General features: G+C 50.7%; 1 protein-coding gene across 1 annotated transcript in view; it reads right to left on the bottom strand.

Annotated features, from left to right (window-relative positions):
• Positions 1-9034: 9034 nt before the first annotated feature.
• MVB12B (multivesicular body subunit 12B) overlaps positions 9035-23599 on the bottom strand; it is a 170540-nt gene continuing 155975 nt past the window's right edge. Inside the window, exon 11 of the mRNA XM_007471823.1 lies at positions 9035-9127. Coding sequence (XP_007471885.1) covers positions 9041-9127 — 87 coding nt within the window. The 3' untranslated portion in view covers positions 9035-9040. The remainder of the gene's footprint in view (positions 9128-23599) is intronic.

Below are 23599 nucleotides of genomic sequence, written 5' to 3'. Positions count from 1 at the left end.
TCCTTAGACTGCTTTGCATAGTATGAGCATTTTAACAATATTAATTCTTCCAGTCCATGAGCATGGGATATCTTTCCATTTATCTGTGTCTTCTTTGATTTCTTTCATCAGTATCTTATAGTTTTCAATATACAGTCCTTTCACCTCCTTGGTTAAAATTTATTGCTAGGTATTTTATTCTCTTTGATGCAATTATAAACTGTATTGTTTTCTTAATTTCCCTTTTTTTTTTTTGCGGTACGCAGGCCTCTCACTGCTGTGGCCTCCCCCGTTGCGGAGCACAGGCTCCGGACGCGCAGGCTCAGCGGCCATGGCTCACGGGCACAGCCGCTCCGCGGCACGTGGGATCTTCCCGGACCGGGGCATGAACCCGTGTCCCCTGCATCAGCAGGCGGACTCTCAACCACCGCGCCACCAGGGAAGCCCTTAATTTCCCTTTTTGATAGTTCATTACTAGTGTATTGAAATGCAACTGATTTTTGTATATTGATTTTTGTATACTACAACTTTAATAAATTCATTTATTAGTTCTAAGCTTTTGGTGGCGTTTTTAGGGTTTTCTATATATAATATCTTGTCATCTGAAAATAGTGACAGTTTTCCTTCTTCCTTTCCAAGTTTGGATGCCTTTTAAAATTCTTGCCCACTTGCTCTGGCTAGGACGTCTAATACTATGTTGAATAAAAGTGGTGAGAGTGGGCATCCTTGTCTTGTTCCTGATTTGAGAGGAACAGCCTTCAGCTTTTCATTGTTGAGTATATGATGTTAGCTGTGGGTTTGTCATATGTAGTCTTTATTATGTTGAGGAATATCCCCTCTAAAACCCTTTGCTGCGATTTTTAAAAAATCATAAATGGATGGTGAATTTTGTCAAATGCTTTTTCTGCATGTATTGAGATGATCGTAAGATTTTTTATCCATGTTGTTAATGTGGTGTATCACATTGATTGATTTGTGAATGTTGAACCATTCTTGTTTCCCTGGAATAAATCCCACTTGATCATGGTGTATGATCCATTTAATGTATTGTTGAATTTGGTTTGCTAGTATTTTGTTGAGTATGTTTGCATCTATGTTCATCAGGCTTTTGGCCTGTAATTTTATTTTCCTGTGGTGTCTTTGTCTGGTTTTGGTGTCAGGGTAATGCTGGCCTTGTATATTTTCTCGTATTTTATCAACTTGGCTACAGTTTCTGTATTAAAATCTTCAAGTGCAGTTGCTGATTTATCTGTTTCTTTTCCTCTTTGGTCAGTATTTCAGAACTTTTAGGCTCTTACTTGAAACAACGTGCTCCTGCCTAATGTTTCAGTGTCCTCCCATATCTCTTAAGGGCTACTTTTTTTTTTTTTTTTTTTTGCGGTACGCGGGCCTCTCACTGTTGTGGCCTCTCCCGTTGCAGAGCACAGGCTCCGGACGCGCAGGCTCAGCGGCCATGGCTCACGGGCCCAGCCGCTCCGCGGCATGTGGGATCTTCCCGGACCGGGGCACGAACCCGTGTCCCTTGCATCGGCAGGCGGACTCTCAACCACTGCGCCACCAGGGAAGCCCAAGGGCTACTTTTTGTTTATATTAAACTCATGTTCTGTCTGGTCTATTAGTGCTTCTTCTGGTATTGGTGGGTTAGATTCTTGTCTTCCTTTTGGTGGACCAGCTCTTCTGGTGTCTGTTTTTCCCATGTGAACTCACTGTTCCCTAGACCTCTCAGCTCCATTGGCTGGAAATGGAGCTGAGCAGAGTGGCAAGGAAGCTGGTTCTTAACCTCAAGTGCACACTAACATCACTGGGGAGCTTGACAAACAACTGGCTCCTGGGTCCCTCCTCCAGAGATTCTGCTTTCTGTGATCTGGGCACAGGAAGTTTTCAAAACTCTCCAGGTGATTCTAACGTGCAGTCAATGTTGCAAACCCTTGCGCTCCCTCCAGAGAAGGACAAGGAGGGTTATAGAGGAACTGATGCACCTTGGATCTTCCAATTTGTGCCAACTTCTGCCTGTGTGTCCTCCCCAATCAGGAAATTCAGACCTTCAGGAAAGTGTCCAAGACCTCTGCCCCAGAACCACCTTTCCTGAGACCTGTGTCTCTGGTTGCACTTACTTGGCCCGAGATGTGGGGAGAAGGGAGGGGTCCAGCCCAGCTGTTGTTTTGGTGGTGAAAGGATGGAAATGGTGAAGGGATGGTGAAAGGATGAAAATGACCCATGCAGAGCAATGTGTGTGTGTGGGGGGGGGGAGGGGCAGATGAATGAGCAAAGCCAGAAAGCCGCTCCCCCATGCAATCTCTCGTCTGTAGCATTGGCTGTCTTTCCCTCTGGCCTGTTGCTGTTCACCGAGCCCCTTCTAGCTTTAGTGTTGGGTCCTGTGGTCCACCAATCTTCCTGTCTCTTTCTCTGGAATCTCCCTGAGTTGGGCTCAAGGGAGAGAACCAGCAGCCCGTGGCAGTCCACCTTCCTGCCCCCACCCCACCGCCATCATGGATCGTGTTGGGCGCTGTGGCTTCAGAAAGGAGCCAGATAAGGGTCCAGCTCTCACTCTTGTCTCTGGTGACTTTGAAGCCAGTGTAGACTTGTCCATGGAGGCCCAGTGCTTGTCATCATGATCCCTGAGGTGGTCCCAAGCCTCATAGCAAGTGCCACTGGGGCCCATTCTTCTTAGGCTCCTCAGCAGTTGAGTCCAGCCCACCCACTTCAAGAAACTCATTCAAAGAGCGTTTGCTCATGCCTGCTATTTCTCTAGGCTTGTACTGGGTGCTCAGTTTGAGTCTATGCGTGGCTGGGGAGGAATGTGTAATAAATGAGACATACACCCCTTCTTCCAGGAGCAGATAACCTAATGAGAGGATCAAATGGCTCCAATACCACCAATGGATCAATGGCTTTAAAATGCAAGGTGTACAGTGGCTTGAAGGGGTCAAGAAGGACATCCCAGAGGAGATACATGAGCAAGTCTTGAAGGATGAACAGGAGTTTACCAGGCAGAAAAAATGAGGGAAAAGTATTCTAGGCAGAGGGAATAGCATATGCAAAGGCAAGCAAGCACAGCTTAGGGTTTGAGGAAGCACTAATAATCCAGCAGGGAGATTAGTGGCAGGTGAGGCTGGGATGGGAGGTGGGGGTCAGACCTAGGACAGTGGTGGATGGAAACCTGGGGGGGCTCAGGTTTCATTCTTAGGGTGAGGGGTGAGGTGCTGTCAGTGGAACAGTCCTATTGGATCCTGGCCATGAAGAAGACGGATGAGAGGGGAGGACACGGGCGGCAGGGGAATGGTTAAGGGGCTGATGCTGTCATCCAGGGAATAGTGTCGAGGCCAGAACTTAAAAAGGAGTAGCAAGAAAAATAGTGGCTGAGTTTGAAAGCAAGTTTAGATGAGAGAACTGTCCAGCTGGAAACAGGGTGATCATAGACGGCTCCAGGTGGGGGTGTGGGTGACTCTCGTGAGAGATGGTGGAGCTGCTCCAGGGACGGGGAAGTTAGGAGAAGGGGAACAATGTGGGGCCTGGGGGAAGATGGTACATTCAGCTCGGGATGTGCTGAGGTCAAGGCGAAACATCCAAGTGGAGACCTCCAGGTGGCTGCTGGGACTATGTGGCTGGACCTCAAGGAGACTGGCCGCGATAGAGCTAAGGGTAGTTAAAGACACAGCTGCTCCCAGCTGCCAGGAGGATGCAGAGGGGCAGAAAGGTGAGGGTGGGGCTCAGGGAGCCTTTAGAGTTTTAGGGATGAGCCAGTTATGGTGGGAAATAGCAGGCAGAAGTAGGGGGAGTAGGAGACACATGGCTGGGGTGTGTGTGTGTGTGTGTGGTGGAGTGGGATGGGCTAGACCATCGGCTTCACGAGGACAGGGACGTCAGTGGTGTCAGTCATTGCTGAGTCCCCAGTGCCCGGCTCGGGGCCTGAATGTGGAAGGTGCTCATACAACACGGCTTGGACGGTTGGGTGGATGTGTGGATGGATGAATGGTGCTCGACCCACCTCACCGTCGCCCCACCCCCACCCCCCTGCCGTCACAGAGTGGTGGAGGGCTCCTCCATCTCTCCAGGGAGGTGTCCCACCCCTCTGCCTACAGCCTCGCCCCCCTGTGTAGCAGATGCCTCTAGAGGGGCTAAACCTACACCTGCTCCAGATGCCTTGTGATCACACACTCCTCCTCCCACCAGGGCCAGAGCTGCTAGGGGCAGAAGGGGATCACCTGACCCAGGCAGCCAATCAGAGTCTGTCCTGGGACTCTTGCCTCTGGGTCTTGTGAACTGAGAATGTGCAAACTTGGGTGGCCATGTGAGCATGTATGTGCCACATATGCTGGTGCACGGAGCACGGGAGAGGGAGGGCCGGGGTGTGAGAGAACGAGAAGCAAGAAGACGCCCAGACAGAGACAGACGAGGCAGTGTGGGTGAGACAGAGGAGAAACAGGTGTTGCCTGCTCTGGCCCCTTTGAGGCTAGGCTGTGTCCTGCTTTGGGGTCCGAGTGTCCTTTGGGTGTGGCCACTAAGCCCACCCTGGCCCAGGCTGTAGAGTGTGGACTTCAGTTTCTTGCTGCCCAAAGGCCCATGTGTGAGGCGCTTGCCCCTGGCGGCCCCCGAGCAGTGCAGGTTCTGTCTTGGATGTCAGAGGCTACTAAGTTTACTTCCTTGGTGACCCGGCACTAGGAGGGACTCTTCAAACTCCGTGTCGAGTGTTCTTCGTGGGTTTCTCGTGGAATTCTCTGGGCTGTTCTCCCTCTCCCACTGTGGGAAAAAGACCTGAGGGATGCCAGAGGTGGGGGCCCGGGCTGGAGGTGCCAGTACCCTTTTGGGGACTTTCATGGTCCTAGTGAGAATGAGAGCTAAGGGTCACCCGATTCTCGCCTTAGTCTGGCATGAACAGGCCTGGAGGTAGCGACAGCTCAGATTCGGGTGTCCAGCCCCAAACTGCAAAGCCACTCAGGAAGAAGGTAAAGCGCTATGGTGGCGAAACCTCAGCAGTCGTGTGCTCACAAGGAGCCTGTGTGCATCCAGGGCTGGCAGCCCCTCCCTGGCATTTGGGGTGGCTCATTGCCAGCAGGTGACCAGTGGAGACAGGACAAAACCACCGGCGCTGGACGTGGTTGCATGTCCCCCCACTCCCAGCAGCCAGATGGCCCCGGCTCGGCACAGACAAGGCTCGTGGCGAGCCAGAGAGAGAAGCGCCCCTTTGCGTTCCTTGCTGGCGACCCATTAAAATGCACGCGTTTCACATGCTTTTATGGAAACTGGTGTTTTCTCCCTCCGGAAGCATTCCAGAGGGCTGTTGCCAGAGAATGGCAGGGCTTTCTTCGCTCCTCTTGGATCCTTCTGGCTTGTCACCAGGTCGTCTAAGCTAAACGGGGGCAAAGAAACCCACCAGCTCTTTCTAGAAGGCTGGAAGGCCAGGGTGCTGGCCAACCCAGCCAGCAGCTGGGATGAGCTGGAGAGAGCTGGAGCCCAGAGCATCCCCCAAGGGAAGCCGATCTCGGTGCCTCAGAGACAACAGCGAGCTGGGGAAAGGTTAAAACAAACGTTTATTTAACAAATTATATTAAGAAGACAATCACACAGTGAAACTTCCCTTTGCCAAACTTCCCTGGAGTCACCTCAAATAAATACACGCGGTAGGACGTTGTTCCTAAGCTAGTGACATAGCCACCTGCCTGAGGCCTGTCTCCTGGTGGTGACAGGCCCCACCAGCACGGTTGCAACAGGTGAAGAAAGCTGGCCACCCCGGCGGCGTGGTGAGAGTGGGCACCCGGCCCCTCCAGGCCCTGGGGAGGTGAGCTCGGCTTTCGTGCGCCCGGCAGGCACGGGGCTGCCGTCAAGGCCCCTCTGTGCCTCACCCTTGGGCGCACCAGCTCTCAGGGGAGCTGCGGGCTGGGACCCCTGTAAACGGTGACGGGCAGCCCGCAGCCCCGGGACTGCACCCAGCTCTTGCCCTGTGCTCGGCGAGACACTGTCACACCAGCAGGGCCAGTGACAGCTGGGAACCCATTACTGGACTGGAGGCAGGTGCTCGTGATGGGACAGCTGGCAGCGGGGGCTCTGGGGCCAGACCCCGCCTCTGCCACTTACCAGCACACGCTTCGGAGTATTTGTGTTTTTTGGGGGAGGGGTAGTGACAGGAGAAAATGTGCTTCAAGTGCCAGCCTAGCGCCTGGCAAGGAGTAGGTGCTTTGTACGTGTTGGTCCTCGTCCCCCGCCGCCTTCTGAAGGACACAGGGGCAGGTGGTGGCCATCAGAGCCTCCCAGCAGGGTGGCCCTCTGGGGAGCTAGGGCGGGGGCCTAACCCGCTATTTCTCCCTGCCACCGGGGTGCTCATCCCTCCGAGTGGAGGCTGTGGCTGGTCCCAGTTCCCGGACCTGGGTGGAAAAAGCCTTGTTATAAATATGCAAGTGAACTTGGAGTCAACTGCTTGCTCCTTATCACCGCTGTGCTGTTTCCAAGGCCTTTGGAGAGAGACTTGGAATGTTCAGGGGGAAAGAGAAGGCAGCAGGGGATGCTGTGCTCTGGTCAGTCCTTCCTGGAAGGATGGAGGCTGCTGCCCGTCACGTCTCCGAGAGAACCCCTGCCTTCCCTCCCCACGTGGCCAGAGGGTTTGTGAAGAAAAGCACCGTCCCAGAAAGAAAGAGAGGTGGCTCGGTCCCGAGGTGAGCGAGCTCCACTTCCACATGGGGCAGGCGGGGCACGTGGGCACCCACCTCAGAAGGAAAGGTGCAGAGTTTGGAGCAGCCTAAAATCCATCACGGACGCCGACTTCTTAACACTGTCACTGCTTCGTTGTCTTAAGCTGCAGTCATGGCGACGTTCACAGTCGCTGTTGGACCCAGACCAAGTCTGGAACGTTGTGGAGGCCTCTCCAGCTTGCCTGAGTCCACAGAGGTTTGCCCTCTTCCCGGCAGCCCTGCAGCCCTGCCTTGCCTGCCTGTCCCAGAACTGCAGCGTGGCCCAGGGCTGGCGGGGGGCTGGTGGGGGGCTGGCAGCTCCTCTCCCCAGACACACCCTCACTGCTGTCTTGCTCCCTGACAAGGGGTCCCACGGGGCTGTCTCTGGACCTCCTAGGGCCCATCGGAGCCGCTGAAGTGCTTGGTTCTGTCAAGGGAGAACAGCCGTGGGGTGTCACCTGTTGGAGATGATCCCACAGCTGGGGTGTGAGGAGAGATGCAAGGACAGAGCCCATGAGCCAACACAGCCGGACAGAGGTGAGTGGAGACGTTACCCCTCTGCCGGTTTTGGACCAGCCCCACCTGTCCAAACGGCAGCAGCAGACACAGGTTCTCCGGGCCCCACGGGGCTCCCCCCATTCCCCAGAAACAGCCCGTTCATTTCAGTGGGTACATTTGAGACCGGTTCATCGGCTCTGTCCTGGATAAGCACCGATCTCAAAGGGTCCTCACGGGGACTTTCCATCCCGCACCTCCCGGGCCCTGGCGGGTTCCACCAGCTAACTGCCTTTTCCTGCCACCTGGCCACGCGGGAAGGCCAGCCCCACTGGGGATGTCCTCAGGTCTTGGGGACAGTGGGGAGAGGTGAGCACATCTCTAACGCCCAGAAATCAGGAGGTATCGAAATGAAGACCAAGGGGCAGCCGTGGGGGGAGAGTGGAGGGGGATGGGGATGGTGGGGCTGATGCAGGTCTGTGAGGGATGTTTTGCCCCGGCCTCACTTCTCAGCCAGAGGCGGCGGCTCCTAACTGCTGGCCAGTTCCTGCTGCGCCCCAGCCAGCCCTGTGGCACCCTAGGAACTGCAGGGAGGAGGGGGCTGTCCCTGGCTGGGCAGTGGTTCTCCTAGGCTGCCTTCCTATGCCAGCGACCAGACACACATTGAACCTCAGGTCCAAAGCGCCAACCATCTGGTGACCCCCAAGATGTGAGATACCAAGTTCTGGGGAGTTAGTTAGGACAAATTCCAACGGCCAGACAAGGCAGCCACAGGGTGAGGACCGAGCCTCCAGGGAGGACAGTGGCCCCGTTCCCATGGCACCCATGGGACGGGCACCCAGTCCTAGCCGGCACTGTGGGGAATGCCAGCATGGCCACTGGCCACTCGTGGCAGAGATGTCAGTTCTGGCCCCAGTTTGGTGACCTGGGTCAGACGGACTTTTCAAAACAACTGTTCCTGTTAGCAGAGGCCACTAAGACACAGCCTGGCTCTGAGAAATTGGGTGACCGCGTGTCCACGTCCCTGGGCACGGGCTCACAGAGCCTCTTCACCCACGGCCTGGGCACGGTCAGAGCACCGGGCCGGGCACTTGGAGCTGTCGTTGGCACGTGGGCACTGCAGAGATGAGCCCTTTGTGGTGATGAGGGTGTGAGGTGAGTGAGCCCAGCGTCCTGGCAGCAAAGCTCACGTCCAGGTAAGCACCTGGCCACATGGCCGTCTTGCCGGGAAGGCAAGTCCTCTCTGGGCCGGTGGCTGGGGGATGGGTGTCCCCCGACCTCAGGGCATCCAGTGTGTGAACTGAGGGGCGAGTCCGAGGTTGTCCACAGTGGGCAGGGAGCCAGGCCCGGGTCCACTTGGGGACCCACTGGCATCCTCCTCCCATGTTTCCTTAGGGTCCCTGTGAAATTCTCGGGCACTTGATGCCGTTGGCGTAAGCGATGTGTTCCATGGGTCTGGGGCGATCTATCAGCCCTGGAGGGCCCTGTGCAAAGCCGCCAGCCCCTCAGGGTCTTCTGGGAGGAAGCAATGGCTTAGTGGTGGCGACAGTCTGGAGAGCAGGGAGCCGGTGGCGTCACTGGGCGGCCAGAACAACTGTCCAGGGCCCTCGGGGTGACTCCCGTGGTGGGTAGGGTTGTTCGCAGGACAACTGGTCATCACATAGACATGGTAGGAGCCACTGGTCACTACAGCACACACAGATTAGTCGAGATTATGAACAGCATCCCCAGGGAAGCGGGGTGTCACGTCAGGCAGGCTGATGACTGAGGAGGTAACAGCTCAGCTGCCCAGAGTCTCCCAGAAGCGCCAAGCGGGGCAGTGTGGATGGGTGGCGGGAGGGACCGGGCGAGGGGGGCGCTCAGTAGTCTGGGCAATGCATCTTCTCTCCGCAGGCGGCCCCTCAGGACTGGGGGATCTGCTGGCACCGGGTGGGGCTGGGCGGGAGCCGGGCGGCGGCGCTCTGCTCCGTGCGGAAGCTGTACTCGTACTGCAGGGGGAGGGGGCAGAGCAGCACAGTCAGGGCTAGAGGACGCCAGAGAAGGACCCCCACCCCTGCCACGGCCTCGGACAGGCAGGCGCAGGCCCTGAGGACACGGGAAGGGTGGTCCTCTGCACGTGCACACGTACCGCAGGCGTGAGCTGTGCACGTGCACGGCGGGCTGGGGGGAGACGCCTTTGGTGCTGCAGGTGGCTGTCTAGTTGGTGACAGTTGGTGCCTTCGGGCCCTGCCCGCCCCCTGAAAGGTGAGCTCTCGGCCACAGCAGCACCCAAAGCCGCGGTGCCTGCAGCGGACGCGCACAGCTCCCCGTGTGCGCCCTGCTGCCCCCCGGCAGATGGTCCCCACGCTCCTGCTGCTGGAGGAGTCCCACGGACGGGAAGGGACAGAGCTGGGGCTCCATCCCAGACCTGACCTGGGCTAGCCACAGCCACCAGGCTTGGGGACCCCTGGACTTGCTGCTCTGCTCACTGCTTCCTGACCTGAAGACAAACACCGGCTGACATGGGACGCAGGGAAGGGGCGCCACCCCACACCCCGAAGCGTGCTCCGCATTGAGCTCCCAGGCTCTTCCTCGCATATGATGGACCTGGGGCTCCATGAGCCTGGGCCAGGGCGGGCGCTGGCGGAGTGTACCTGTGCCCAGCCCGCCCTGCTGCTGGCCCGAACCTGAGCTCAACCCTCTCGCTTGAGACCCAAGCCTACCTACCTCACCCCGACTCACGGAAATGACAGGAGGTAGGTTCCGAGTCTGGCGGAAGTTTACAGAAGGGGTGGGGACACCTGTGGTTCACCTTGAAGGCCAGGCAGGATTTCAACATCCAAACGTTGGGCACGGCATGCCAGGAAGAAGAGGGGGCATAGGTGAGGAGTGCCCGCCGGGCAGAAGGGCCAGGCCCGAGGCTGTGGGGCTGGGGAGCAGGGCGGTGGGAATGGCCTGGACACCACGCAGGGCAGCCATGTGGGTCCATGGGTCTTAGAAATGAGTTGCTTAGATTAGGTCAGTGGTTGTTAAACATTTAAAATAATATTTTAAAACTTTTTAGCAGTACAATTGCCATAAAAGGGGCTTCCCTACATAACGCAAAGTTGAGCTGCCTGGTTGAACTCAGCCACTACCTGAAGCTGTTGCCTCGGGGACACCAGCGGGGGGCTGCCAGGAAGGTGTCGTGGAACCATCCCAGCAGGAGGGTGACCGCTGGGTGCCCACCCAGTAGGGTGCAGACCCCAGCCGCGGGCTCCAAATGCCCTCCCGACCCCCAAAGTGAGCTGCCTGCGGCAAGGAGGCACTTCTGAGGGCCACGCAGAGCAAGGAGCACAGCTACGGGCTGAGGGGCTTTAGGGATCGTTCTAGAAATGAGGGGAAGCAGAAGCTTCTGGAGGGTTTTACTCCTCCCAAGGGGAAATGGTGGGGAGGCCGAGGCAGCCAGCAGACTACCACTGCAGCACTGCGTCCTCAGCCACCCTGCCAGTGGTCCCGGAGGCCGACCCAGGACAGACACAGATCCAGGCTGGCGCTGGGTGCGGGGGCGAGGCCTGGGCTGTCCCTGGCTGTCCCATGTGAGCAGCAGAGGCGAGCAGCCTTGAGCAGCCACAGGGACCAGGTGACACTGGTGATCGGACTGTGGTCCCTACAAACAGAAGGGGCGGGGAGGGAAGGACTTGACGTTGCAGGGCGACCTCAGGCAGGTCTTTCCTTCTCTGAACCTCAGTGAACTCATCTCTAAAGAGGGGTCACATCAAGAAATAAGTGTTGGCAAGGGTGTGGAGGAAAGGGAACCCTCTTGCACTGTTAGTGGGAATGTAAATTGGTACAGTCACTATGGAGAACAGTAGGGAGGTTCCTTAAAAAACTAAAAATAGAACTGTCACGATTCACTTCTGGGAATTTACCTCAAGAAAAGGAAAACACTAATTCAAAAAGTTCTACGTACCCCCGTGTTCACAGCAGCATTATTTACAATAGTCAAGATATGGACCAACCTAAGTGTCCATCGATGGATGAATGGATAAAGAAAATGTGGTACATATACAGTAGAATATTCCTCAGCGATAAAAAAAAAAAAAAAAGAATGAAATCTTCAATGAAACTAAAAGCTGGTTCTTTGAAAAAAGAAGCAAAATTGATAAACCTTTAGCCAGACTCATCAAGAAAAAAAGGGAGAGGGCCCAAATCAATAAAATCAGAAATGAAAAAAGAGAAGTTACAACTGACACAGAAATACAAAGGACCATAAGAGACTACTGCAAGCAACTATATGCCAATAAAATGGACAATCTGGAAGAAATGGACAAATTCTTAGAAAGGTACAATTTCCCAAGACTGATCCAGGAAGAAACAGAAAATATGAACAGACCAATTTACAACTACGGAAATTTAATCTGTGATTAAAAAACTCCCAACAAACAAAAGTTCAGGACCAGAGGGCTTCACAGGCGAATTCTATCAGACATTTAGAGAAGAGTTGACACCAGTCCTTCTCAAACTCTTCCAAAAAAACTGCAGAGGAAGGAACACTCCCAAACTCGTTCTACGATGCCACCATCATCCTGATACCAAAACCAGACAAAGAAAGATACCCCCAAAAAAGAAAATTACAATATCACTGATGAACACAGACGCAAAAGTCCTCAACAAAATACCAGCATATTGAATCCAACAATACATTAAAAGGATCATACACCATGATCAAGTGGGATTTATCCCAGGGATGCAAGGATTTTTCAACATCTGTAAGTCAATCAATCAATGTGATACACCACATTAACAAATTGAAGGATAAAAACCATATGATCATCTCAGTAGATGCAGGAAAAACTTTTGACAAAATTCAACACCCATTTATGATAAAAACTCTCCAGAAAGTGGACATAGAGGGAACCTACCTCAACATAATAAAGGCCGTATATGACAAACCCGCAGCAAACATCATTCTCAATGGCGAATAACTGAAAGCATTTCCTCTAAGATCAGGAACAAGACAAGGATGTCCACCCTCATCATTTTTATTCAATATAGTTTTGGAAGTCCTAGCCACAGCAATCAGAGAAGAAAGAGAAATAAAAGGAACCCAAACTGGAAAAGAAGTAAAACTATCGTTGTTTGCAGATGACATGATACTATACATAGAAAATCCTAAAGATGCTACCAGAAAACGACTAGAGCTCATCAATGAATTCGGTAAAGTTGCAGGATACAAAATTAACACGCAGAAATCTGTTGCATTTCTACACACTAACAATGAAAGATCAGGAAGAGAAATTAAGGTAACAGTTCCACTTACCATCGCATCAAAAAGAATAAAACACCTAGGAATGAAATTACCTAAGGAGGAACTTCTCTAGGCAAGAAACACAAAAGAAGGAAAAGACCTACAATAACGAACCCAAAACAATTAAGAAAATGGGAATAGGAACATACATATCGATAATTACCTTAAATGTAAATGGACTAAATGCTCCCACCAAAAGACACAGACTGGCTGAATGGATACAAAAACAAGACCAATATATATGCTGTCTACAAGAGACCCACTTCAGACCTAGGGACACATACAGACTGAAAGTGAGGGGATGGAAAAAGATATTCCATGCAAATGGAAATCAGAAGAAAGCTGGAGTAACAATTCTCGTATCAGATAAAACAGACTTTAAAATAAAGACTAGTTAAAGAGACAAATAAGGACTACATAATGATCAAGGGATCAATCCAAGAAGAAGATATAACAATTGTAAATATTTATGCACCCAACAGAGGAGCACCTCAGTACATAAGGCAAATAGTAACAGCCATAAAAGGGGAAATGGACAGTAACACAATCGTAGCAGGGGACTTTAACACCCCACTTTCACCAATGGACAGATCATCCAAAATGAAAATAAATAAGGAAACACAAGCTTTAAATGATACATTAAACAAGATGGACTGAATTGATACTTATAGGACATTCCATCCAAAAACAACAGAATACACATTTTTCTCAAGTGCTCATGGAACATTCTCCAGGATAGATCATATCTTGGATCACAAATCTAGCCTTGGTAAATTTAAGAAAATTGAAATCGTATCAGGTATCTTTTCCGACCACAATGCTATGAGACTAGATGTCAATTACAGGAAAAGATCTGTAAAAAATACAAACACATGGAGGCTAAACAATACACTACTTAATAATGAAGTGATCACTGAAGAAATCAAAGAGGAAATCAAAAAATACCTAGAAACAAATGACAACGGAGACACGATGACCCAAAACCTATGGGATGCAGCAAAAGCAGTTCTAAGAGGGAAGTTTATAGCAATACAATCCTACCTTAAGAAACAGGAAACATCTCAAATAAACAACCTAACCTTGCACCTAAAAGCAATTAGAGAAAGAAGAACAAAACAACCCCAGAGTTAGCAGAAGGAAAGAAATCATAAAGGTCAGATCAGAAATAAATGAAAAAGAAATGAAGGAAACGATAGCAAAGATCAATAAAATTAAAAGCTTTTGAGAAGATAAACAAAGTTGATAAACCATTAGCCAGACTCATCAGGAAAAAAAGGGAGAAGACTCAAGTCAATAGAATTAGAAATGAAAAAGAAGTAACAACTGACACTGCAGAAATACAAAGGATCATGAGAGATGACTACACGCAACTCTATGCCAATAAAATGGACAACCTGGAAGAAATGGACAAATTCTTAGAAATGCACAACCTGCCGAAACTGAACCAGGAAGAAATAGAAAATATGAACAGACCAATCACAAGCACTGAAATTGAAACTGTGATTAAAAATCTTCCAACAGACAAAAGCCCAGGACCAGATGGCTTCACAGGTGAATTCTATCAAACATTTAGAGAAGAGCTAACACCTATCCTTCTCAAACTCTTCCAAAATATAGTAGAGGGAGGAACACTCCCAAACTCATTCTACGAGGCCACCATCACCCCGATACCAAAACCAGACAAAGATGTCACAAAGAAAGAAAACTACAGGCCAATATCACGAATGAACATAGATGCAAAAATCCTCAACAAAATACTAGCAAACAGAATCCAACAGCACATTAAAGGGATCATACACCATGATCAAGTGGGGTTTATTCCAGGGATGCAAGGATTATTCAATATACGCAAATCAATCAACGTGATACACCATATTAACAAATTGAAGGAGAAAAACCACATGATCATCTCAATAGGTGCAGAGAAAGCTTTCAACAAAATTCAACACCCATTTATGATAAAAACCCTGCAGAAAGTAGGCATAGAGGGAACTTCCCTCAACATAATAAAGGCCATATATGACAAACCCACAGCCAACATGGTCCTCAATGGTGAAAAACTGAAACCACTTCCACTAAGATCAGGAACAAGACAAGGGTGCCCACGCTCACCACTCTTATTCAACATAGTTTTGGAAGTTCTAGCCACAGCAATCAGAGAAGAAAAAGAAATAAAAGGAATCCAAATCGGAAAAGTAAAGCTGTCACTGTTCGCAGATGACATGATACTACATAGAGAATCCTAAAGATGCTACCAGAAAACTACTAGAGCTAATCAATGAATTTGGTAAAGTAGCAGGATACAAAATTAATGCACAGAAATCTCTGGCATTCTTATACACTAATGATGAAAAATCTGAAAGTGAAATTAAGAAAACACTCCCATTTACCACTGCAACAAAAAGAATAAAATATTTAGGAATAAACCTACCTAAGGAGACAAAAGACCTGTATGCAGAAAATTATAAGACACTGATGAAAGAAATTAAAGATGATACAAATAGATGGAGAGATATACCATGTTCTTGGATTGGAAGAATCAACATTGTGAAAATGACTCTACTACCCAAAGCAATCTACAGATTCAATGCAATCCCTATCAAACTACCACTGGCATTTTTCACAGAACTAGAACAAAAAATTTCACAATTTGTATGGAAACACAAAAGACCCCGAATAGCCAAAGCAATTTTTTTTTTTTTTTTTTTGCGGTACGCGGGCCTCTCGCTGTTGTGGCCTCTCCTGTTGCGGAGCACAGTCTCCGGACGTGCAGGTTCAGCGGCCATGGCTCACGGGCCTAGCTGCTCTGCGGCATGTGGGATCTTTCCTGACTGGGGCACGAACCCGTGTCCCCTGCATCGGCAGGCGGACTCCCAACCACTGCGCCACCAGGGAAGCCCCAAAGCAATCTTGAGAACGAAAAATGGAGCTGGAGGAATCAGGTTTCCTGACTTCAGACTATACTACAAAGCTACAGTAATCAATACAGTATGCTACTGGCACAAAAACAGATATATAGATCAATGGAACAGGATAGAAAGCCCAGAGATAAACCCACACACATATGGTCACCTTATCTTTGATAAAGGAGGCAAGAATATACAGTGGAGAAAAGACAGCCTCTTCAATAAGTGGTGCTGGGAAAACTGGACAGGTACATGTAAAAAGTATGAAACACTCCCTAACACCATACATAAAAATAAACTCAAAATGGATTAAAGACCTAAATTTAAGGCCAGACACTATCAAACTCTTAGAGGAAAACATAGGCAGAACACTCTATGACATAAATCACAGCAAGATCCTTTTTGACCCACCTCCTAGAGAAATGGAAATAAAAAACAAAAATAAACAAATGGGACCTAATAAAACTTCAAAGCTTTTGCACAGCAAAGGAAACCAAAAATAAGACCAAAAGACAACCCTCAGAATGGGAGAAAATATTTGCAAATGAAGCAACTGACAAAGAATTAATCTCCAAAATTTACAAGCTGCTCATGCAGCTCAATATCAAAAAGACAAACAACGCAATTCAAAAATGGGCAGAAGACCTAAATAGACATTTCTCCAAAGAAGATATACAGATTGCCAACAAACACATGAAAGGATGCTCAACATCATTAATCACTAGAGAAATGCAAATCAAAACTACAATGAGATATCATCTCACACCGGTCAGAATGGCCATTATCAACAAATCTAGAAACAATAAATGCTGGAGAGGGTGTGGAGAAAAGGGAACCCTCTTGCACTGCTGGTGGGAATGTAAATTGATACAGCCACTATGGAAAACAGTATGGAGGTTCCTTAAAAAATTACACATAGAACTACCATAGGACCCAGCAATCCCACTACTAGGTATATACCCTGAGGAAACCAGAATTCAGAAAGAGTCATGTACCAAAATGTTCACTGCAGCTCTATTTACAATAGCCAGGACATGGAAGCAACCTAAGTGTCCATCGTCGGATGAATGGATAAAGAAGATGTGGCACATATATACAATGGAATATTACTCAGCCATAAAAAGAAACGAAATTGAGTTATTTGTAGTGAGGTGGATGGACTTAGAGCCTGTCATACAGAGTGAAGTAAGTCAGAAAGAGAAAAACAAATACTGTATGCTAACACATATATATGGAATCTAAGGGGAAAAAAAAGGTCATGAAGAACCCAGGGGTAAGATGGGAATAAAGACACAGACCTACTTGAGAATGGACTTGAGGATAAGGGGAGGGGGACGGGTAAGCTTTGACAAAGTGAGATAGTGGCATGGACATATATACACTACCAAATGTAAAATAGATAGCTAGTGGGAAGCAGCTGCATGGCACAGGGAGATCAGCTCGGTGCTTTGTGACCACCTAGAGGGGTGGGATAGGGAGGGTGGGAGGGAGGGAGACGCAAGAGGAAAGAGATATGGGAAGATATGTATTTGTATAACTGATTCACTTTGTTATAAAGCAGAAACTAACACAGTATTGTAAAGCAATTATACTCCAATAAAGATGTGAAAAAAAAATTACCTAAGCAGGCAAAGGATCTGTACTCCAGAAACTATAAGACGCTGATGAAAGAAACTGAAGATGACACAAACAGATGGAAAGATACACTGTGTTCTTGGATTGGAAGAATCAATATTGTCAAAATAACTATACTACCCTAGGCAATCTACAGATTCAATGTAATCCCTATCAAATTACCAACGACATTTTCACAAAATTAGAACAAGAAAAATCCTTAAAATTTGTATGGAAACACAAAAGACTCTGCATAGCCAAAGCAATCTTGAGGAAGGAAAGTGAAGCTGGAGGAATCAGGCTCCCTGACTTCAGACTATACTACAAAGCTACAGTAATTAAAACAGTATGGTACTGGCACAGAAAAGAATATATAGATCAATGGAACATGATAGAAAGCCCAGAAATAAACCCATGCAATTATGGTCAATCAATCTACAACAAAGGAGGCAAGAACATACAATAGAGAAAAAACAGTCTCTTCAGTAAGTGGTGCTGGGAAAACTGGACAGCTACATGTAAAAGAATGAAATTAGAACATTCTCTAACATCATACACAAAAATAACCTCAAAGTGGATTAAAGACCTAACTGTAAAACCGGATACTATAAAACTCCTGTAGGAAAACATAGGCAGAACACTCTTTGACATAAATCGTAGCAATATCTTTTTGGATCCATCTCCTAGAGTAATGGAAATAAAAACAAAAATAAATAACTGGGACCTCATTAAACTTAAAAGTTTTTGCACAGCAAAGGAAACCATAAACAACCTACAGAATGGGAGAAAACACTTGCAAATGATGTGACTGACAAGGGATTAATCTCCAAAATATGCAAACAGCTCATACAACTCAATATCAAAAAAGCCCAAACAGCCCAATCAAAAAATGGGCAGAAGATCTAAATAGACATTTCTCCAAAGAAGACATAACAGATGGCCAAAAGGCACATGAAAAGATGCTCAACATTGCTAATATAAAAATGCGGATCTAAACTACAATGAGGTATCACCTCACACTGGTCAGAATGGCCATCATCAAAAAGTCTATGAATAATAAATGCTGGAGAGGGTGTGGAGAAAAAGGAACCCTCCTGCAGTGTTGGTGGGAATGTAAACTGGTATAACCAGAGAACAGTACTGGAGAACAGTACGGAGGTTCCTTAAAAAACTAAGAATAGAGCTACCATATGATCCTGCAATCCCACTCCTGGGCATGTATCTGGAGAAAACCATAAATCGAAAGGATACATGCACCCCAATGTTCACTGTAGCACTATTTACAATAGCAAAGACATGGAAGCAACTTAAACATCCATCAACAGACGAATGAATAAAGAAGATGTGGTACACACACACACACACACACACACACACACACACACACACACTAGAATACTACTCAGCCATAAAAAGGAGTGAAATAATGCCATTTGCAGCAACATGGATGGAGCTAGAGATTGTCATACTAAGTGAAGTAAATCCGACAGAGAAAGACAAATATCATATGATATCGCTTACATGTGGAATCTAAAAAAAATGATACAAATTAACTTATATACAAAACAGAAATAGACCCACAGACATATAGAAAACAGATTTATGGTTACCAAAGGAAAAGCAGGGGGGAGGGATAAACTAGGAGTTTGGGATTAACATATACACACTGCTATATATAATATAGATAACCAACAAGGACCTACTGTATAGCACAGCGAAATATACTCAATATTTTGTAATAACCTATAAAGGAAAAGAATCTGAAAAAGAATATATGTATGTATGTGTATATATACGCACATACATAACTGAGTCGCCTCGCTGTACACCTGAAACACAACGTTGTAAATCAACTATACTTCAATAAAAATTCTTTTTAAATAAAAAATAAAATAATGAAATCTTGCCTTTGTGACAACATGGATGGACCTTGAGGGCACTGTGCTAAATGAAATAAGTCAGACAGAGAAAGACAAACACCATCTGATCTCACTTATATGCGGACTCTAAAACACAGCAACAACAGAAACCACAAAACCAAGCTCACCGTGCAGAGAGCAGATGGGTGGTTGCCACAGGCAGCGGTGGGGTGGGGTGCGCGAAACGGGTGAAGGGAGTCAAAAGGCACAAACTTCTAGTCACGAAATAATTACGCCATGCGGGGGGGATGTACAGCCTGGTGACTACAGTTATTAATACTGTACTGCATCTTTGACAGTTGCTAAATCTTAAAAGTTCTCGTCAGAAGTCAAAAAATTGTTACTGTGTATGATGAGCGACATTAACCACTTATTATGATGATCGCTTTGCAATATACACAAATACACCCGCAACTAATACAATGTTATATGTCAATTATACCTTGATAAAAAAGGTGGCTTGATGATCTCTACTCCCGGGGCCTACTGTGAAGGCAGGACGAGGTGCGGCAGGTTAAGGGCCCGCCTGCCCCGGCACCAGGCAAGCACTCGCTGCACATCTGTTGGCTACGTGGGGCAGCCCATCAAAGTAGCCCCACTTTTCTGCTAATGACCATGGCCTGGGGACTCCAGCTCCCAGGAGGCTGGAGGAGCAGGGCAGCCCCAGGACCTTCAGGCCTTCAGGCCAAGTTTGGGACAATACCGCCACCTGGTGGCTACTCAGGCGCATCACGGCTCCATCGGCACCCGTCACATTCCCTGGCCCCGTGCTGGGCGCTGGGGCCAGGTGAGAGCCCTACAAGAGTGGCAGGGGATGGACATGGGCACACCGGGGCCTTTAACCCAAATGGGCAACACAGGACGAAAGCAGCTTGGGGGAGAGAGCATAAGAGCATTTCTGCCAATGGCCGAGGGTGGTCCCTGAGCAGCACCCAGGGGGTGCCACAAGCCCGGCTGGAGACATATGGAACCAGGAATAAAGGGATGGGAAGTGGAAGCACTTGGGGGGCAGGGTATCTGGAGTTACAGGTGTGGAGCTGTTTCGAGAAAAGCACCCAGGGTCGGAAGACAAGATGGGCCTGGCACTTGGGGCCAAGAAGGGAGGAGGAAACCAGCCCTGACGATGGACCCAGGGGCCAGGGAGGAGGGCAACAGTGCCTGAGCTGCACAGGCTGGGGCATGGTAGTTAAAAACACATGGTGATCTTAGCGGGGGCAGTTCTGGGTGGGCAAAAGTTCAAGAGAGCAGTGCTGACGTGGACAGGTGAGTGTGGTCTCTCCTCAGGCGTGGGGAGAGGGTGGCACCCAGCTCTGAAGAGGCTGTTAACAGCAGGCTGATCAGCCTTTAACACACGCAGGTCCTGACTCAGTAGGTCTGGGGTGGGGCCTGAGATTCTGCATCGTCAACCAGCTCCCAGGTGACCTGATGCTGTGGGTCGGTTCTGTGGCCCAATCAGTGAGATGTAGGAGCGGATGTGGATGGGAGTGAGCAGAGAGGAGACCAGAGGCATCAGGGCTGAGGGGCTGCTGAAGAGGGGCTGGGGGAGAGGGTGGGGAGGGCCTCGCTTTGGCTGCTTTGAGGCCTTGCCTGGGAGACGCCCACCTGGGGCCGCAGCAGAGGTGAGGGAGCGAGCCCAGTGCCAGGCGCCCTGCAGGGGCACCGTCAAGCGGTGGAGAGACAGCTGTGGGCTGTGCCACCTCTGCTCTTCCAGAGTGTTTGCTGTGTCCGGCTCCCAGGGTAGTGGGGATGCCCAGGGCAGCGAGGCCGCCTTGGTTAGTTGGGAGCTGGCCACAGAGAGCGCGTGGAAGGAAACAGAAGCCCGCGCTCCCAGATGTCCAGAGCCGGCCCAGAAGCAGGCCACAGACCTGGACGCTGCCGGGGTGGGCCCAGCAAGGGCGCTCCTGATGGCAGGGTGGGGGGCGGGACGAGGGGCCGCAGGTGGGCAGGCCAGGTTGGAAGGGCCCTGGTGGGGGGTCGGAGGCCAGTCTTTGTGGCCAGGGGTAGGGACACGGTCACTACGGGGGGGGGGCGTTATAGAAGGGGCTTCAAGGACAAACTGCTAAACTCTTGTTTCTCTCACCCTCGGGGGCTGGGGGAGAATCAGGAGTACACACGCCGCCTCCTCCTGACTCACGGCCCAAGTTCGCCGCCGCCCCAGGAGGGGGCCACGGACCCCGCCGTACAGATTGCTGCCCGCCCACCCCTGCCCTTGGGATTCTTCCCTTTGTAGGTTATCTTGGCTGGAGAAAAGCACCTCTTGTTTTCTCTAACTCCCCAAATGAAATTTCAACATATGTCCCCCGTCATAATCCCCCTTAGGCCGTGGATAACCCTTCCCACAGACGCTGTCCTCTGCCGGGGATTGCTGGCCCCAAAGTGTTTGCCCAAGAGACTAGGGCCGCTCCTGGAAGCCCTTTCACTCCCTTGGGCAAACACTGAGTACCTTTGAAGGTGGATTTGGGCCCGGATCTGTTGACTCAGGACATTAGCCTCCTGCATGAGGAAAACCTGCACTCGCGTACAAACAGCAAATCCTTTTTGAATTAAAAAAATTTTCAATTAAAAAGCATTTTGGTTCGCAGAGCTGAGCCCAGCCGAGCGACGCCCGGCCCTGGCCACAGCGCCCTCTGGTGGGCACGGGCCATTATCACAGCAGCAGGAAGTCCAGGAAAGGGACGTCGCTGTCAGGGGCTCTGTGGGGCTTCCCTGGGCTGGGGATGGTGGGCCCCTGGCAGAAGACCCTGCCACCAACATATCAGACCTCTCGAGACACAGCACGCGATTCCCAGATTCCAAGAGCCTTTTGTCACGGGGAGGCCAGCATCCTGGCGGTGGGAGATGCCGACCTTGGTTTCCAGCTGCACTGGGGAGGCCAAGTCACTCTAGCCCCAGCCTCATGGCAGAAGGTGATCAAACCCCCCACCCACTCTTGAAAGTGAAAAAGCAGTCCTCCCTGTGCATCAGAATCAAGGGTTTGAACCAAAGCCAGTGCTGCCTGGACCCTGCCTGGGGTCAGGGTGGGGTTGAGGGCAGGGCAGGCATCCACATTTCTTAAAAGCATCCAAGGGACTTTAATGGTTAAGCAGGTAGAGAACCACTACCTGAAAGCTTTTGCTAAATAAAATAGAGGGGAAAGAATTAAAGGCAAGCGTACTCCCTCCCACCCTTCCCTCCCTGGGTCTCGTTAACTATCAAATCAACAAGAGGGCTCCAGACAATAAACAGCAGTAAGGGATTGTTTTTAGAACCTGAATTTTGAGATGTGGAAGCTGAGGCTCAGGGAAGGATCAAACTTCCCAAGGTCCCGGAGGGCTGGGTGAGGCCAGGGGCGGGGACAGGCACACTGGTGGTGGGTCAACCAGCCTCAGGACCGGTGTCTACATGCACCTCTCATCTGGGTGGAATTCCGAAATGGGGGACAGGTGGGGTCACAGAAGGGCCTGGAAGGATGTGGCAGGAGCGGGTCTGAAGGAGCCCAGACTGGGCCTCAGGGCCCTGGCCAGGTGAGGACAGGTAGGGGGCAGTAAAGGAACAAGACACCAGCCAACTTGAAGTCTGGCTCAGGGCTGGAGTGACAGTCACGGGGGGTCCCCAGGGCAGATGGGCGGTGGGTGAGGTTCTGAGCAGTGGCCCCGGCCATCCCCACAGCCTGCCTTTCCCAAGCCTGTCCTGGCACCTGTCCTGGCCCCATGGGCCAGGCCATGACACCTGCTGTGTCACCCCAGGTTCAGCCCCTCTGGGAATTTCAGCTCCGGGAAGCTTCCTCTCCTCACACGAGGACTCTGTGTCCTCCCATCTGTTTCTGGAAGCCTGGCTGCTGGATCTCAGGTACCTCTGGAGAGGAAAGGGGCAGGTGCCATTGTGAGGAGTGGGCCCTAAGGGGCCTCACATGCCACGGCGCAGGCCTCCTCCATGTGCGGGGAGGGCTGACAAGCCCGTAGAAGGGCTCTGTCCAGAGAAGGGCTGTCACGTGCAGACTGGGGCCTGGGGGATGAAGGGAAGCCAGGACTGCCCCCCAGACCTGGCGGGGGGGGGGGGGGCCTGAAATACCCCCGAGGTGGGAAGATGCCCGGGGGGGGGGGGGGGGGTGGTCCTGAAATACCCCCGAGCTGGGGAGATGCCTTGTTCACCCCCTCACTTGCTGAGAGCCCACAGCTGGGCCTGGAGGTCAGGGCTCCTGGACTACAGCCCATGAGCCCTGTGGCCACTAATAAGGGGACAGGAGGGGCAGGAGCCGCCGGGTCCCAAGCCAGGGTCGGGGACAGAATCCTCACGCCCAGTGAAGCTGGTACTGCTGTCCTTGCCACGTGAGAACAGCGGGGCTCAGAGAGGGGAAGAGCCTGACTGAAGCCACTGGGGTCGGGAAGCAGGAGGGTCCCACAACAAGCCCACAGCGGGGTCGGTGCAACCCTCGCGGGAAGCCTCTTCTGTGTTTCGCTTCTGGCTTTCCCGCTGGGCTGCTCAGCTCTGACCCGAGAGCAGCAACCCCGGAGTCAGACCCTGAGCCCCACCCAGCCCCACTGCCCAGCCTCACCCTAAATGAGGGGCTGAACAAGGACCCCTTGCGACCCACCTGCTCCAGGAGCAGGCAACACGTCTGTATGGGCACGGGGCACGGCTGCCGGACGAATGCATGGACCACTTGCCGATTCAGGCCTTACCTCTTTTGACTCCGGGGCACGCAGGTCATTCTCATCAACCCTCATCAGCACTCCCTCCCCCTTTCCTGCTCTAAGCCAGGGACTCCCGGGG

This window comes from Lipotes vexillifer, unplaced genomic scaffold, assembly GCF_000442215.2.
Source record: "Lipotes vexillifer unplaced genomic scaffold, Lipotes_vexillifer_v1.1 scaffold98, whole genome shotgun sequence".
NCBI classification, from domain to species: domain Eukaryota; kingdom Metazoa; phylum Chordata; class Mammalia; order Artiodactyla; family Lipotidae; genus Lipotes; species Lipotes vexillifer.
The sequence above is the reverse complement of the archived record's forward strand: the minus strand, read 5'-3'. Positions and strand labels throughout refer to the sequence as shown.